This window comes from Amblyomma americanum, chromosome 10 (assembly GCF_052857255.1).
Source record: "Amblyomma americanum isolate KBUSLIRL-KWMA chromosome 10, ASM5285725v1, whole genome shotgun sequence".
Taxonomy (NCBI): Eukaryota; Metazoa; Arthropoda; class Arachnida; order Ixodida; family Ixodidae; genus Amblyomma; species Amblyomma americanum.
In genome coordinates this window covers 22,347,051-22,362,077 of record NC_135506.1, presented here as the reverse complement: position 1 = coordinate 22,362,077, position 15,027 = coordinate 22,347,051, and the positions used below count along the sequence as shown (strand labels likewise).

General features: G+C 45.0%; 2 protein-coding genes across 15 annotated transcripts in view; one reads left to right on the top strand and one right to left on the bottom strand.

The window, feature by feature from the left end:
* The window catches only part of ArfGAP1 (ADP-ribosylation factor GTPase-activating protein 1), a 46,945-nt gene extending 41,757 nt beyond the window's left edge, over positions 1-5,188 (top strand). For all 13 annotated transcript variants that reach the window (XM_077640958.1, XM_077640954.1, XM_077640953.1 and 10 more), the window contains one exon: positions 1,195-5,188. In XM_077640958.1, the coding sequence (XP_077497084.1) occupies positions 1,195-1,600 (406 nt within the window). In that variant the 3' untranslated portion in view covers positions 1,601-5,188. The remainder of the gene's footprint in view (positions 1-1,194) is intronic.
* A 748-nt stretch (positions 5,189-5,936) lies between these two features.
* Positions 5,937-14,996, bottom strand: LOC144107782 (armadillo repeat-containing protein 1-like). Of its 2 annotated transcripts, none has more exons than XM_077640961.1 (9): positions 14,909-14,996; positions 14,572-14,662; positions 14,397-14,471; positions 13,677-13,768; positions 11,477-11,611; positions 9,386-9,503; positions 8,352-8,468; positions 6,611-6,706; positions 5,937-6,317 (listed from the first exon to the last, which is right to left on the bottom strand). In XM_077640961.1, the coding sequence occupies exons 3-9, from the start codon at positions 14,460-14,462 to the stop codon at positions 6,105-6,107; spliced, it is 837 nt and encodes a 278-aa protein (XP_077497087.1). In that variant the 5' UTR covers positions 14,463-14,471; positions 14,572-14,662; positions 14,909-14,996; the 3' UTR covers positions 5,937-6,104. The 2 variants fall into 2 exon arrangements, with proteins under 2 accessions (XP_077497087.1, XP_077497086.1); XM_077640960.1 differs by lacking the exon at positions 14,909-14,996 and adding an exon at positions 14,739-14,873.
* Positions 14,997-15,027: the final 31 nt, after the last annotated feature.

Here is a 15,027-nt window from a genome sequence, read left to right as displayed (position 1 = left end):
TACTGCTGATAGCCATACAGAACAGGTGGTTCAGTGCCTGGTAGCAACTTACTGTCAGTTCTGTTTTGTTTGCAGAAAAACATTTTACATGTTAGATAAACACTTGATAAATGGAGTGAAGCTGCTGTTGAACACATGGCCACTGTTTTTGTTGCATGGAAGTATCATGTATGCTTACCTTTGTGCATGCATGCTTAGCTGTGTGCCAAGCCAGTGTGTGTCAGTCAATGTGCCTTACCTTACATCACACAGAGACGATGCAGACTAAAGTATGGACCTTTTGCAAAGCTGCATAGCATCACTGTGAAGTCATTCTGTTCATCTCTCTAGCGCAACAGACAGAACAGGAAGACAAACACAGGCACTATAGCACTTAGTGTTGCTGCTGCAGTGTTGGTCAGAGGCAGGTTGACACCCTGAAGGTCTTTGGAAGACACAAAAAAAGACAAGCCCAATGTAGAGGAAATTACAGAAGAGTTAACTGTTGGGCTAGTTGGTAGTCTGACATTCCAGTCATCTACTTGAATGAAACGAACCAGGAGAACAGATAGGAAGACAGCGCCCATGTTCATCTTCCTTTCTGTTATCCCAGCCATTGCACTAAATATGTGAATGGAATGTTAAACTACCAACTAGCCCAACAAGAAACACTTATGTCAAGTAAGCTTTCCTGCACAGTGAAAGACCACTCCATGATGGCAACAGAGCCTACCCTCAAGGAAGATGTTATGTGGAAACATTTGTCGCAGGCCTCACTGAGGGAGGGATAAATTGCAGCCCTGCAAAGTGCCTCCTTGATGTCCAGGAAGGCAGGTGGATGCAGGCAACATGCATGGACTCGAGATTTGCACCAGAAGTCTCCAGCACAGCACCTGATTTGTTTGTCGGGGTTGGGCCACACTGCCATGGCGAACATACTTGCAAAGGGTCCATAGCTGTCGGAAGAAGCTGTTGTTGCAAAGGCAGTTCTGCTCATTTCTAGAACAGAGAACTGTTGTCCCAGGTATTTCTGTAACTGGACTGTTGGCGCCTTCAGAATTTATTTTCTTGGGTGCCGTGTAAAAGCTGGTGAGCATTATTCTTGCAGGTGCAGTCACAAGCAGGTTGTGCTGCAAGATTATGATGTCTGGCTCTGATGTCAGTGGTTCATAGAACTCTTGTGTTTACATTCTGTTCCTCGTGTCTTTCTCCCAGCTCCCCTGCAAAACCCACAAGCCAGGAGAACAACGACAACTGGAATGAATGGGAGGCCGGAGATGCTTGGGAGTCGGTGACGTCGTCGCCGCCACAGAAGTCATCGAAGGCAAAGGCGTCCGCATCCAAGAGCTCGTCGTCGACAAAACAGGGCTCTAGCAAAAGCTCGTCGGCAAAGTCGCCGCCAGCAAAGCTCTCACCAACAAAGTCGCTGTCCTCTAAGAAAAAGGCTGGCGACGAGAAGCTCCTCATTGACTTTGGCGAGGAGTCGTCGGGCAAGGGCGGTTCGTCATCGCACAACGACTGGGAGTCCGGATGGGACGACGACAATGGGTGGGAGCCACTGGAGTCGTCATCGTCGTCGGGCTCTCGAGGGTACCAGCGCATCAGCACCAAGGCCGACTGATGGCACCACGACTTCGCTGTCAGTGCAATGGTGCGTGAATGGACTGCGAACTCGGGACTGTGGTGTGTGTGTGTGTGCGCAAGTCTTCGGAAAGTGAGAGCCCTGTCTACGTGACGGCACTTGGCCTGGCCGTGCCAGTGGGGATTTGTGGCCACGCTGTCCTCCTCGTTGGGGATAACTGTTGCTCGTCGACACTAGGGGGCGGAGCTGGTTTTAGCGTTGAAGCGTGCGCAATGGTTCGTCGCTGCTCTCAGCAGTGGTGGTTCCTGCCGGGCATGGCCTCTCGGTTCTTAGTTTGCCTGTAACCGTGCAGCACAGGGCATTTGTCGGGGCAGGGAAAGTTACGACGGCCTTTTCCCTGCTAGTAAACATGGAGATGTGATGTTATTCTCTCTTTCCAGCTGGCTTTGCAAGTTTGTGGCGTATGGTTGCTTGAATGAGGACTTCGTAGCTTTTGACCGAGCATCCAAAGGAAAGTGATCACTTTGTGATCGCTGAAAAAAAGAGGGTGAGGTGCAACTTCTTCGTATTTCCAAGTAGCCTGTTTTTGCTTCCTCTGTTTTGTATTGTTTATTTCAGATTACCGTGCATCTGTCCACGGTGCATTGCTGTGTTGGTTGAGCATGTTGTTCTTTGGAAGTTAGAGCAAAATACTGTGTTGCAGTGCAGCCACTTGACAGCTGAAACCTGACCCTTGCTAAAACCTGGTAGCTGGCGGATGAATGGGAGGACGAATCTAGTTAGCTTCCCCCAGTGTTGAACACATTGCATAAGATGTTCCTTGCATAAATGATGTTTCCATTTTTCTAATCTTTTCATGAACCTGACACGCTCCTTCTGGCGCATACAACATCAGAAGCTGGCTGTTGCTATTTTATGCTTCCTCTTTTGTATTCTGAATTTGAGCTTCATTATTAATTGGCAAGCTCATTGGGAAAAGGCCCGCCCCTCATTTTATTAGTTATCGGCCTCTGCTCTGAATGTGCCATCTCATACGCGCCAGAATTTTACTATCTGCGACAGTCATCATAGCTGCCGAGCACTAGCTTTGACTTGGTGTCACGAGTGTCAACGCCGATACCTACTAAGGGTCCAAGATTGTTCATGCAGTGTGATCATGTGCGGTATTCTACAAAAACATATAGTTTATTTCCTATTCACATCACAGTATTTCACTTCTATTCCTCACCTTGGGCTTGCGTTAGCCTTAGAAAGTCTGTCTGGTACACTTAACGTGGTGGGCAAATCTCAGGAGGACAGGTGATGCGGAGTTGGCTTGGTCGAAGTTTCTCAACTGAATGCAATCTAATGCGGTGCCGTTCACCTGTGGTTGGCAGTTCTAGTCCGTGCAGCTCTACTGAAAGACTATTTGAGAGTCCACAAGCGCTTTCAAATAGGTTCAAACTCTTCATTTCTGAGTCTTGGAAACCGGAGGCTCAATGTCCACTCATGTTTGTTATGTATGAGCAGAAATGGCTGTTGTGTTCAGGCCCGATTTGTGCATCGCTGCTGCTGTCGTAGTTGCCTCAGATCTGTTGAGCAAGCAATATTTACACGAACCGGTCACCACCCTTATTTGGCAGATCTGCCTGCCATTGAAGTTAGGGCCCGTAAAGATGTTAGTGCTTTCACTGTGGAGAGACCCATTTGAAGGTATGTGCAGTGGTTCTACATTGCTTGGATTTGTTTAGCGAAGGTCTTGCAAAGCTGGGTCAACATTTGCCTTTGGCACGAATGGGCAACCTTGTTATGTTAGTGGGCTTGTGCTGATGACAGAAGAGACCTAGAGAGAAAGGTTACTTTTGCTTGTGCTGTGTGGCAGGCTAAGTTGGCAACACAAACCATTAACTTGAACATTACTTGCATACTTTTCACATTAAAAAAAAAAACGTGAAAACCTTTGAGCCTCGGCAGCAATGCATTAAAACATTTGCAGGCTCTGCTCTTACAAGGAATGGTGCATGTGCCTTTTTTGAAGCCAAAACAGTGAATGCGTTATGCACTGGCTCTAGGAATAACTAAACAGCACGATGGTTTGGGCTTTTGGTTAATTTGTGTGAATGTTCTTAGTGTGAAAAATACAAGTGAAAAGGAGAGACAAGACGGCGCAGCAGGGGTGGTTTGAAAGTTGCCACAGCTGAAAACAAAGTCAATTTTAAGTTTCTGCTTATCAAACTGTAGCCAGTGGTGCAGTACAAGGTTGCTCGTCAAAGTAGTGCAGTTGGGTTTGCAAAGGTTGGTAGTTGAGAAACTATCCACATGCTTTCCATTCTTTATGGCAGGGTAGTGCCAACCGGGAAAATGTGCATGCCTTGCATTGCGTTTCGAGAGTGGACAGGTTTGGCACTGTCGTCAGTTTTCAGTGTGGAAAACATATGTGGCCCAAATTGTGCAGCTTCCTTTGCCTGCACTATAACTTGTTTGTCACGTGATTGTGCCAGCTGTGAGGCGGCTTGCTTTTTGTTTGTTTTATTTTTATTTGATTTCCTCCACGGGCGGCTAGAGTTTGGTGTCTTGCCAAGTGTTTTATGTTTCAGGGAGGCCTTTGGTGGGGTGCAGACCGATGTTTTGCTGTTTGAAGTACCTTTTTTTCTTCTGCCCCTCAAGTGAAAAAAAAAAAAAAAAACAGAGCACATTTTATCTTTGCCAAAGGTGATGTGAACTGCGGGAAACACCAGTCGGATCTTCGCTGCCCCAAACTGTGCTGCAGTGAATGAAGTCTCAACAGTGCTGCTCTGAAAGCTTACGAACCTCTTGAGGCATTTCAAGAGAGCGCATAAATACTCTTCTCCTTTGGCACAAGCCTGCAATTCAGATATGGTGGAGCCTTATTAACCTGCTATTACGAAGCAACCAAATGTGCTTAGCCCTACATTCTTGTTTGACCAAATTTTTTTTCACTACCATCCAATGCCTAAATGTTTATAAAAAAAAAAAACTTTTAGCCTTCACATGTGTGTGTGCATTTAATGCTTTGTACCTTTTTTGTTTTCTGAATAGCAGTTTTGAAGGAGTGATTGTTTGTTGTTAGCTATTGATTGGAGATACCTTGCATAGGTTGATGAAATGGTTTGCAGAACTAGGCCCGGACAAAGTGAGAAAAGTAGCCTATGTTTCTTTGGCCCTTTCGCTTCAGCTATGCGAGGACAACCAAAGCTGCGACCCTTGCCATCTCCTCATTCAACTTGGAAGTTGCGTTGGATTGCACGCCTCATTTTTCTCGGCAGTCGTTCGCCTATCAAAGTAGTTGCAATATTTTCACAGCTGGTCGAAACATACTTTTGGCTTCCCCTTGCAATTAAGAATCCCTGTGCATTTTTCTTTTTCTGCATAAAAAATGGTATTTTTTTATATGTATAATTGTTGCAGGCCAAGTGTGTGTGTTACAGGCTGTTAAATAGCTAGGCTATGGTCGTTTGTCGGCTTTTTTGACGTTGGGCCATATTTTAAAAAAATTTTTTTTTTTTGTGCCCTGGCTGTCTGAGCTTCCCGAGCTTTGTAAGGTCAGCATTGTTGCTGATTCTGTTGACACCGTAATAAAGTGGAGATGAATGCGTATATTATATATACATAAGAAAAAAGAAAGAACGTGTGAGAAGTTGTTTCATTGCTGACATTTGCTGTTGTGAACCACGCTGAATGGACGAACAGTAGTCCCCTTCATAAGCTGCATTATGCTACAGTTGCTTTGAAGCCACTAGAGTAAAAAACAAAGTGCTCGGCTATTTGGCACCGCGAGGCCGCCTGATGCAAGTGTCGCCAACCTTTCTGGCTACCGTCGGTGTCCTCTGCGTGTACACAGCTTAAATCAAACACGTTTTAAAATTACGGTAAATGTCTGTTCTCTTAAATGGCTGTTCTTTTGAAACTTGACTGATGCAAAAAGCTGCTCTTCTGATTGCCCTATGCCTGATCTAATTAGGGTATTTTTACGAGATGCAAAAGAAGAAAAACCTACATTAAAAGCTTTGTCCCTTGACAGCAAGGGCACTGCTATTAGAGACATGTTTGGAACAACGCATCACACACATTGTTTGCATGCGGCAGAATTATTGAGAACGTAAAACATTCACTTTCACATTGCCTCTTTATATTGCTTTGTGTACTGGAGTTCAACCAGTGGAAGATGACACTTGAAAGGCAAGCAGCCATTGGAATTCTGGTAAACGATCTTGGCTGTATAACACTATTTTTTTTTTGTATACTCACAGAAGAAGGCACAGGCTCTGACCTAATGGAACTGTTGGTGAAACCAGCAATCAAAGAAGCCCATTTCAAAGTTGAGAAAAAAATTGCCATGGTGGGGAATGAGGATGTGGACCAAAATACTGCAGGCTTGACGTTTTATCCCCAAAGGGGAGCTTTATTCTCAAGATTCTTACGGGATGGATCTCGCTTACCAGCGCAAGCTGAAGCGGCGTGTCCACAACATTTTGGTCACCACGATACTTGTTCTCCATCAAAAATTTTTGTACATGCTTCTCAGGTCCGAGGTGGCACCTGTTCACCAGTACAGTGACTTGGTGATGAATGTGGCAGCTGCTCCAAGCCAGCCAGCAGCTGAAGAACTCCTGGACATCTTGTGCCGGACGACTGCATCCTCTCGGATTGGACTCGCTGCCTCGGGAAGATAGGCTGGAAGGTTTTCTTCCTTTTTAGCTTCGTGACTGGCTGCCGTCTCACACTCGTCCTCTCGTAAAATGGCCTCACTTGAAGGCTGTACATGGTGGACAGACATGATCGGATATGTGGGCTGATTAAGGTATAACTTACTTGCTACATGGTTCCAAATATAGTGACTGCGCAAGCAGTAAAAGTAAAGGGAGTGCCTGCAAAACTTCTACAGAGGGATTTCTGCACAAGCTGCTTGCTGACGAATGATAAAGGGTAGGTGCGGCTTCGTTTCCTGAAGTGCGCACTCCAAACTTGTACTCCAGGTTTAATCGCATCAACTCTCATTTTGTATGAACGGATGCGGTTAATTCAAGAAGAAAAGCAATGAAAACTAACCGTGCCCATGCTTTTGCTTGGCAGTCTTGGAGCTGCGCTATTGGCCACCTGCATTGCAGACATTGTTCCTGTGGACTTGATGGCCTGTATCAGCATCTGGAAGAAAAGGATTCGGCACAGAGAAAATCGTTGAGGACTGGCCATGATGTTGCAGGTGGTTCTGCCTAGCTTTTCCAGAGGAGCAGTTTGAAGAAGCCACCCTCCCAGGCAAAGATTTTCACTGTCCTGTCGGGAGCACTTGGGGCAACTGCTCATAAGCACCACCAATGCCACCTCAAAAGTGGGTGGGGCACGCATTTTGATGATGGGAAGAATCTGCTGCCAGCTGAGAACTTTAAAGCATGACAGTATGAACACCGTGGGCGACTGCTCGTGAGCTTGTTGATTCCATCGAATACTTGAGGCCTCGGAAGCAAGCGGAGGAGGCTCGCGTTGCTCTTGCGGGCTATGAGAACTGTGTCACACATTTGATCTGTCAGCTCTGTAGAACTGATTTAACTGCATATTGATACAAATGGGCACAGAAGATGGCATAAAAATTGGATGAAGCAACATTTTACGATGGAGCTTTGGTACTTTCAGCATATCCATACTACGTGACTATGCATCAGTAAGCTTTGGCAACCAGTCGGCTTTGTAAAATTGGATTATAATTGTATACTGATAGGCACAGCATTACGCTAAAAGCAGGAATTCCAAATTTCAAACTTGCTGAAGCAACATTGAAGCTTTGGTACTTTCATCATATCCATACTACGCGAGTATGTACCAGTGGGCATAATTTGGCTGTAAGGAACAGTTGGGTACTTGCTCGTGGCCAGAGCTACATTTATTTTCATTTCCACATTTGTCTTGGCAAGCAACTGCCATCACGCTCGTTTACCAATGCTTCCAGCATTGAGACACCAAAAAAAAAAAGTGAACCATGTCAGAAAAAAATTCATATTGAAATTTTGCATGCCATTGTTCAGACAGCTGTTGTAAAATCAGCATTCTGAACACACAACTTTCTATTGCTTTGAAAAAAATTGGTAACCTTAAAAATTAATTGTTGGTACGCCTAACCCCTTTGTAGGACAGCAGGACACGTACTCCCCCACCTGCCTCAAGTGTTGGCACACGGACAACGGTGCAGCTACAGATCATATTTTTGCATGCTGAATATTGCCAAACTATAAAAAATCATTTAGCTTGTTATATTTGTAAATAGGCCTCCTTACCATTTGGTGTGTTTTTACAAGTACGGGTGTACAATTTCAAGTAGCCCATTTTGGCGGGCCAGCAATTTTCAGTTCTTTTGAAAGCTTCCTTATATGTCAATAAGACTGAGGTATGGATACATACCACATTTGGCGTCTCTTTACGAAGTCATTGCTACAATGTGCACCACTTTTTTCCACAAAACCAGGACCGAAACAGCTTGAAAGTGATGACATTTAATTCCTAGAGTTGTTCCGAGTGCAATTTTACCACTTGTATGCATGTCAGATATGCATGCAGCTTGCGCCTTACAGTGGGTGGACAAAAACGAAAGAGTAATGTCCCTCCCTCCCATTAATGTAGGAGCATTAGCGTTTCCATTTCCCAGTGCCAACATAATGATGGCGCAGTTTAAAATCTTATATGAGACGCCTCTCAAGATACGCTGGCTGTCTTTATAAGCTTCAAGCGAATGCATGTGTGAATATTAAATCCACCATTACACAAAGAAAACTAACAGACCAAATTTTTTTTCATTTACCCGTGGTGACAGGTCTGACTTGATACGGACGACACAACGCCGCCTCTCCATGTCGAAAGTGAAGCTGATGACGCCTCGCATGTTGAGCAGTATCTCTTCGCACCGCTCTTTGTCACTCTGGCCAACAGTGAGAAAGTGCATCATTCATGAAACGGGTCCAGCCTGCTTCTTCCGAGAGTTCTTGCGCGACAAGCACAACAGACAAAGTGGACGGCAGCGACCCACGTGCTACAGAGACGATATGAATCAAATATCAAACATTTGTTTAGTTTTCAGGTTTCTTCAAAATGCAGGTGGAAGCCACTCGCAACACTGAAAAGAAAAAAATTATCTACCATAGCTAGGCACCCTTTCTTGTCACTGGAAAACTGAATTTTAAAGACACGCTCGGACAAGAAAGAGCACAAGTTTCGAAGCCGCCCATGCTTTCTTGTGCTCTACCATATCTGTTACTCAAAAAATGAGAACACTATTTGTCACACGTGACAGCAGCTGTGTTCATAACTTCATGACCCATTGCATACGTATTGCTTGGAGCATTTCGTTGAACATGCAAGCGACATGAATCTTAGCTACCAGCAAGCCAATAGTACTTGTTCTATGCCAAGTTCTCTGTTAGCAAAGACAAAGCAAGGTGGAAAAGACCTTTCTATTAGGTGGCAAACCTTGGAAAACTACCGAGCACCAGTTGAGACGTGCTATATTCTTGAGCACAGATCTGATCTTAATTATTTAAATGCACCAAAATTTTTAGACGACATTTGCTGAAACCTTACACATGATATCCTTACACTTGATACAATGTCCCTATTCGCTCAAGCCTTGTTCCAGGCAGCTATACGCGGAAGTCGAGCTCCTGTGTAATGAAATCGCTAGAAACAAGAATTTCCCATGTTATTTTATCGCTACACAGAGAGGCCTTCCATAGCTGGCCTATATGAAATAGGAAATTTCATCAGCGCAGCAAATGCAGAACAAAAAAAGGCAAGTTCCATGTTGTCAGCAGTAGCAAGAAAGTGGCATGATGTGCTGACCTGTGTATAAAGGCCCTCTATGTGCAGCGAAACCACCTTGGCTGTTGAGTTGTGCTGTCCAAGTAGTGACGGGCACTTTGGCCGCGGTGGAGTCGCTTTTGTTGCTTCACCACCCTGCCTGGAACCAGAACAGGATTTTAGAGGCCAATGAAAAAGCAAGTACATAGTATGCAAGCCACGTAGCATGCTGTAACTATGCGATGTGAAAGGGAAGCCATGGCTATAACTTTGAAAGCTGAGTACAAATGGAATGCAGAACCAGCATATGTGTTGGGAAACTGCAGTGCCAATTTGCATAAAATCGTTCCCCTTAAAAAATATTACACAGGATGTATGAGCTGCATGATGCACCGCTGCGATCAGAGCTTCTGTTTCCTAAGCAGCACTGCCAGAAATCGCAGAATTCGAAAACATCTGTGTTTCTTCGTCGGCAACCTTCGGCTCTATAGTGAAAACAGAGACAGGAATTCTGTCGGAGCACTCCAACTGGACAACGTTGATGCCCAATGTTACGTCAACTTGTGAAAGAGTTCTACCAAATGTGAAAGTTGCAATTTTAGTTTGCACACCGATACTGTTATCTTTCAGACTGGCATCACAAGCAAGCAATGGCTTGTCTGCTGCTGTAGTAATAATAATAATAATAATAATTGGTTTTTGGGGAAAGGAAATGGGGCAGTATCTAGATGTCTCATATATCCTTGGACACCTGAACCGCTGTAAGGGAAGGGATAAAGGAGGGAGTGAAAGAAGAAAGGAAGAAGAGGTGCCGTAGTGGAGGGCTCCGGAATAATTTCGACCACCTGGGGCTCTTTAACGTGCACTGACATCGCACAGCACACGGGCGCCTTATCGTTTTTCCTCCATAAAAACGCAGCCGCCGCGGTCTGGTTCGAACCCGGGTACTCCGGATCAGTAGTCGAGTGCCCTAACCACTGAGCCACCGCGGCGGGGCGCTGCTGTAGTAAGACACAACTATGAAAAATTCACAGGGACACGTAATTACCTTGTACCTTGGCAATGCAATAGCACTAGAAGCTGTTACGCCTTTACCGGAAGTAACGCCACTTCCTTCCAGCCATTGGGCAAATTTTATGTCCGATGACATGCTTTTTTTTCCTCAATGACACTTTTAATGTTATCACATTAAAAAACAAGTTTTTTAAATGACTACTTCTTTGTCACGGCAAATTCTGTGTGGTGGTCCAGAATGTGGGCGGAGCCTCCACTGCAGACTTAAGTTAGCACACGTTAAACAACCCCGGCTGGTCGAATTTCCGGAGCCCTTCACTACGGCGTCCCTCATGGCCTGAGTTGCTTTGTGATGCTGAACCGCATAAACCAGGCCACACAGGCCAGGTAGCTACTGCCACCTGCAGGCAGTTCCAAGAAGTTGGCTTCACTGGTGGCTCAGTGGTGCATCACGTCGAAGCAAAGAAAATTCAAGAGTGGCCCACCAATTGATGGACAGTGACAAACAGGGATTAGGCCTCTAAAAACCGTTGCTGCAGTGAACGCGTTAAAGGGCAGAGACATCTAACCCGCTACTAAAACACATGGGAAGTAATTTTGCGTGCATGCTCAGTACTAGGCACAGCAAAATACAAACTTCTGAAAGTCTGTACTCAATAAAATGACACTGAGGACAAACTGAAGGTGACCTATCAACTGATTGCTGCATTCTAATAACAGAAAACAGAGCTTTCATAAGCTAGAAAATACCAAAAACGAAATACAGCTCTCACCACCATCGACTGTTTTGACAAGCGAACTGTGGTAATGTCAATACTTTTCTTGCATGAGAATTTCTGATGCTGGACCGCACTCATATCGACGACCACAGAGTCCTTTTAATCACTGATGTCACGAGTTTGACACGAGTGCAGAAAAAAAAAATGTTTCGCTTTCAGCTCCAATTTTCTCGGCAATAAATTCATCTTTTGCCGCCGAAAAGCATCAACAGAGTCAATCAAACCAATTGATCAATTTTTAGTGACAAAAATTAGATGGAGCTGCCCTCAGAGTGAATGCAGCTGTTGGAAGGCGGGATTAATGGTGGCAGTTTCGTGCCCACGTAAAAGGCGTGCGTACCGAGAACTGAGGGAATCGGAGAACAGCCGCAGGTTCGCTGCGTCTTCCTGTTGCTTGGTAAGCAGTGCCACCTTGGCCTCGAGCAGCCGCATCTTGAGCCGCAGCGCCGATTCCTTGACCGCAAACTCATGCTCTCTGTACCATTGCAAAGGGCATTTAACACCCTAAAAATGACGCCCCATGAACTCCATGCCCATGCTTGTCCACTCAACACATTGCAACATCAGTCAATTCCCTACAACATCACCACAACAGAGGCCCGGGTTTCCTGTTTGGCCAGGAGGAGCTATTTTTCGTGGCACTCTTTTTCATCAACTGCTCACCATCATGGGGGAACACCCTCAACTACCACACCTTGATGACCAAAGCATGGGTTGCTTTAGTACAGGTTTTGCAGGGCATATCTGCAGGCTGCGCAGTGTCATAACACGAAAGGACGGAGAAAGACAACAGGTGTTACGCACTATGCTGGAACACTGTTGCCACTAGTGATGTCACAGGGAGAGAGAAAACAGGTGCAGTGCACCACAATGATTGGTTCCCCTCCCGGACCCTCACTCGTTTCCCTCATAGCGCCAGTCAAGCTAGACACCCATCACATATTTACAGATGAGCAACTATGCACAATATTGCTTAACACATGATTGCCATGCATGACTCATGCCTACCATACACCCCTGCTCAGAATTTAAATTACCTAAACACCTACTGGTGTCGGCGTTTTGTATTGCACCAGCTGCCACTGAAGTTCACAATAGCATAAAGGTAAATGTCCAGTGACCTTTCTCCCTCTCTTAAAATTTCGTTTCATTTCAAAACAGTATTTTTTACAAATTACCACGCATTTTTTGCCCCGCAAAATACAGTCTTAGTAAACATTCGTGGTGTTTACACAAACTTGACAAAATCATATCCAGTCAGCTTGTCAGATTAATATTTGCCTATCGTATTCATATAAACATTACAGGTTTGGCAGTCCCTTCATCCCTCTCTGTATGGGACAAGCTGACTCAACCCAGCCCATTTGGAAAAGCCAGGAGTCAGATCAGTAGAAGGGAGGAAAAGAAATAGGAACCATTGTTTAACAGTCATATTACACCTCCAGTGCCGCATACTTGAAAGTCACACTTGCATGCTGCCTCACTCAATGCTAGCCACTACTCCAGCTGCAAATGGCTTGACTTGTTAGTATCGAGTTTGCATGGACGCACAGTCTAGTCATGGTTGGGTTGCTCAGCTTGCCTCCAAATTCAAACCACTAATGTCAGGTTAATGTCAATGAATTTATCATAACTGTTAACCTGCCCTGCATCTTCAGTTACAGGTGGCACTCGTAACTGTTACCTGTGACTCAGCATCACCTCATCACCGGTCGCCAATGCATGCCTACCATGTGATTTGTGCAGGAATGGCCCATGACAAAATGAAGCAATCCTCTCCACCTTTCCCACAAGCGTCCTACACAGCCAAAACTCTTGTCCATGTATTCTTTCGCTTCTAATGAACAGTACTGCCCATGACTAGAGCTCGAGAACACATCAGCACCACTTTGCTGGATTCCAACAGGTCATGGTGCATAATGCTTTGTCATGAAAAGGATGCCCTTTTCACAGCAACAGGCCCAACATGTTTGCTTGTTACATTACAAGCTGCACTCGAGATGCCTCATAGGAGAGCAGACATGATGAAGAAGGAGCCTACATGTTAGCCAATAGAAAGGAATAAGGAAAAAAAAATGAGCTAGGCACTAACCCTCTTGCCTTTGCCTCGCTTGCGACTGCAAATACTGCAACTAAGTACGACTAATCAACATGTCCACTAGTTGTGTGTCAGTACAGAAGACAATTAGTTGAAACAATTGGGTACTTGCAAAACTCAACAACGTCCTAGCACAAAATTTTTGCATTCCTTTGCCGCTGAATTGCATAAGCAACCTCCAGCAATAAGGGCTGTAATTTCTTGCCATAAAAGACTGCCTGCGGGCACTCTTCTCACCTTAAATCTGTCCCGGCACACAAGTGAAGCATATTCGAGAATGAGGCATATTTGAAGTTAATGCATTATTAACATGGTTACTTTCGGAGTTTTAGGTGAACTGCACTGCAAAAAGTTCTGCATTCTCAATGTCATGTCATAGTTTACCATGACACATTCGCAAAGATGAAGCAACTTAGCTGGTTGCTTTAGAAAGAAATTTTACCCAGAGCTGAGTAGCTCAAGAGAAGGTGCGAGGCCAAAGGTCTGCGCCACCAGGTTGCATCTGCAGTCATCTGCACACAGCGCAGCAAGAACCTGGGCGCAGAAATGAACATATAGTGATTAATTTGAAAGAACCAAAACTTGAGTGACTACAGATCTTCATTAGCTATTTCAGCGACAAGGCACCGATTGTACCACAGACAAACGAATGAGCAAATCTGACTTTTATGTCTACACACATGACCGAATTTCCATGCACACGAAACTGAGTGTAGGTGGTGATTTTCATCCATGCGCTGTCTACAGTGCATAATTGGGAAGTGTTCACTTTGGAACACATCTAAATAGGCTGTTAGCCCATTCGTCTTTTAAACTTGGATCTCATAAATGTGGATGCAATCCCTCAATCAATGTTTGTGAGGTGAATGGCCAAAGCGCTTACCCCGACACAATTGCGATATGATCAAAAATGGAACAGATGATGTTCATGTGAGTGCTCCCTCTACTGAGCTGAGGGAAGGTAGATTTTAAGCGGGTAGAAGTAACCAAGCGAAGGTTATCTGATTGGTAGCTAAAATCAAGACGAGTAAAATTTCACAAGTCATGGCTAGGTGGCTTGAACCACCGCCTGGTTTAAAGGGTTCAGCCTTATCCATCCATCCATCCATCGTCTCTTTAAACTTTCTTTTTAGAAATGAAAACTATGCGACTGTAAACTTGCCTTGAGCGAAAGCAGCGCAATCTCATCCGTGGTCTCCTCGAGAACGTAGACTAGAAATTTCAGCATCGTCCGGTCCTGCAGCAGCGCATCAAAAACGAAAGCCATCCGAATGAGACAACAGGCAAACGAACAGTACGAAGTGCTGAAATATGAAGATCAATACGAGACACGACACCTCGCACAAATTGTCGCACTGCTCCTCTGCATCTGTGAGCGTCTGATAAAGCAGCAGCAAGTCTCTCGTGGCCTCCAAGTTGATGGAAGCCCTGCGCAAAAAGTAGTTTAAATCAGTCACATTGTTAACCTTGCCGGCCACAAACGTAACTGAGCAGAAATCCTTACATTACGGAAGTTAAGGACGACAACCTAACTGGACTCCGCTTTATCTCATTTCAAAACAAGAACCATAAAGGTCAGCGCAACATCTGTGAAAACCCGATTGTCAAGGAACCGATGGCGTTCAATTTTTCATGGTATTAATTTGTGCCGGATGCTCTACTGCAGTCACTCACTTGCTCGTTTAAGTTGTCTGGATTTTGTCTTAATGATCCTGCAAAATCCAATCGGTTTAGCTTTCAGTACGAGTGTCGCGCGTGGTCACGCGTGGCCTTGCACCGCCTCTTCGCGTTCT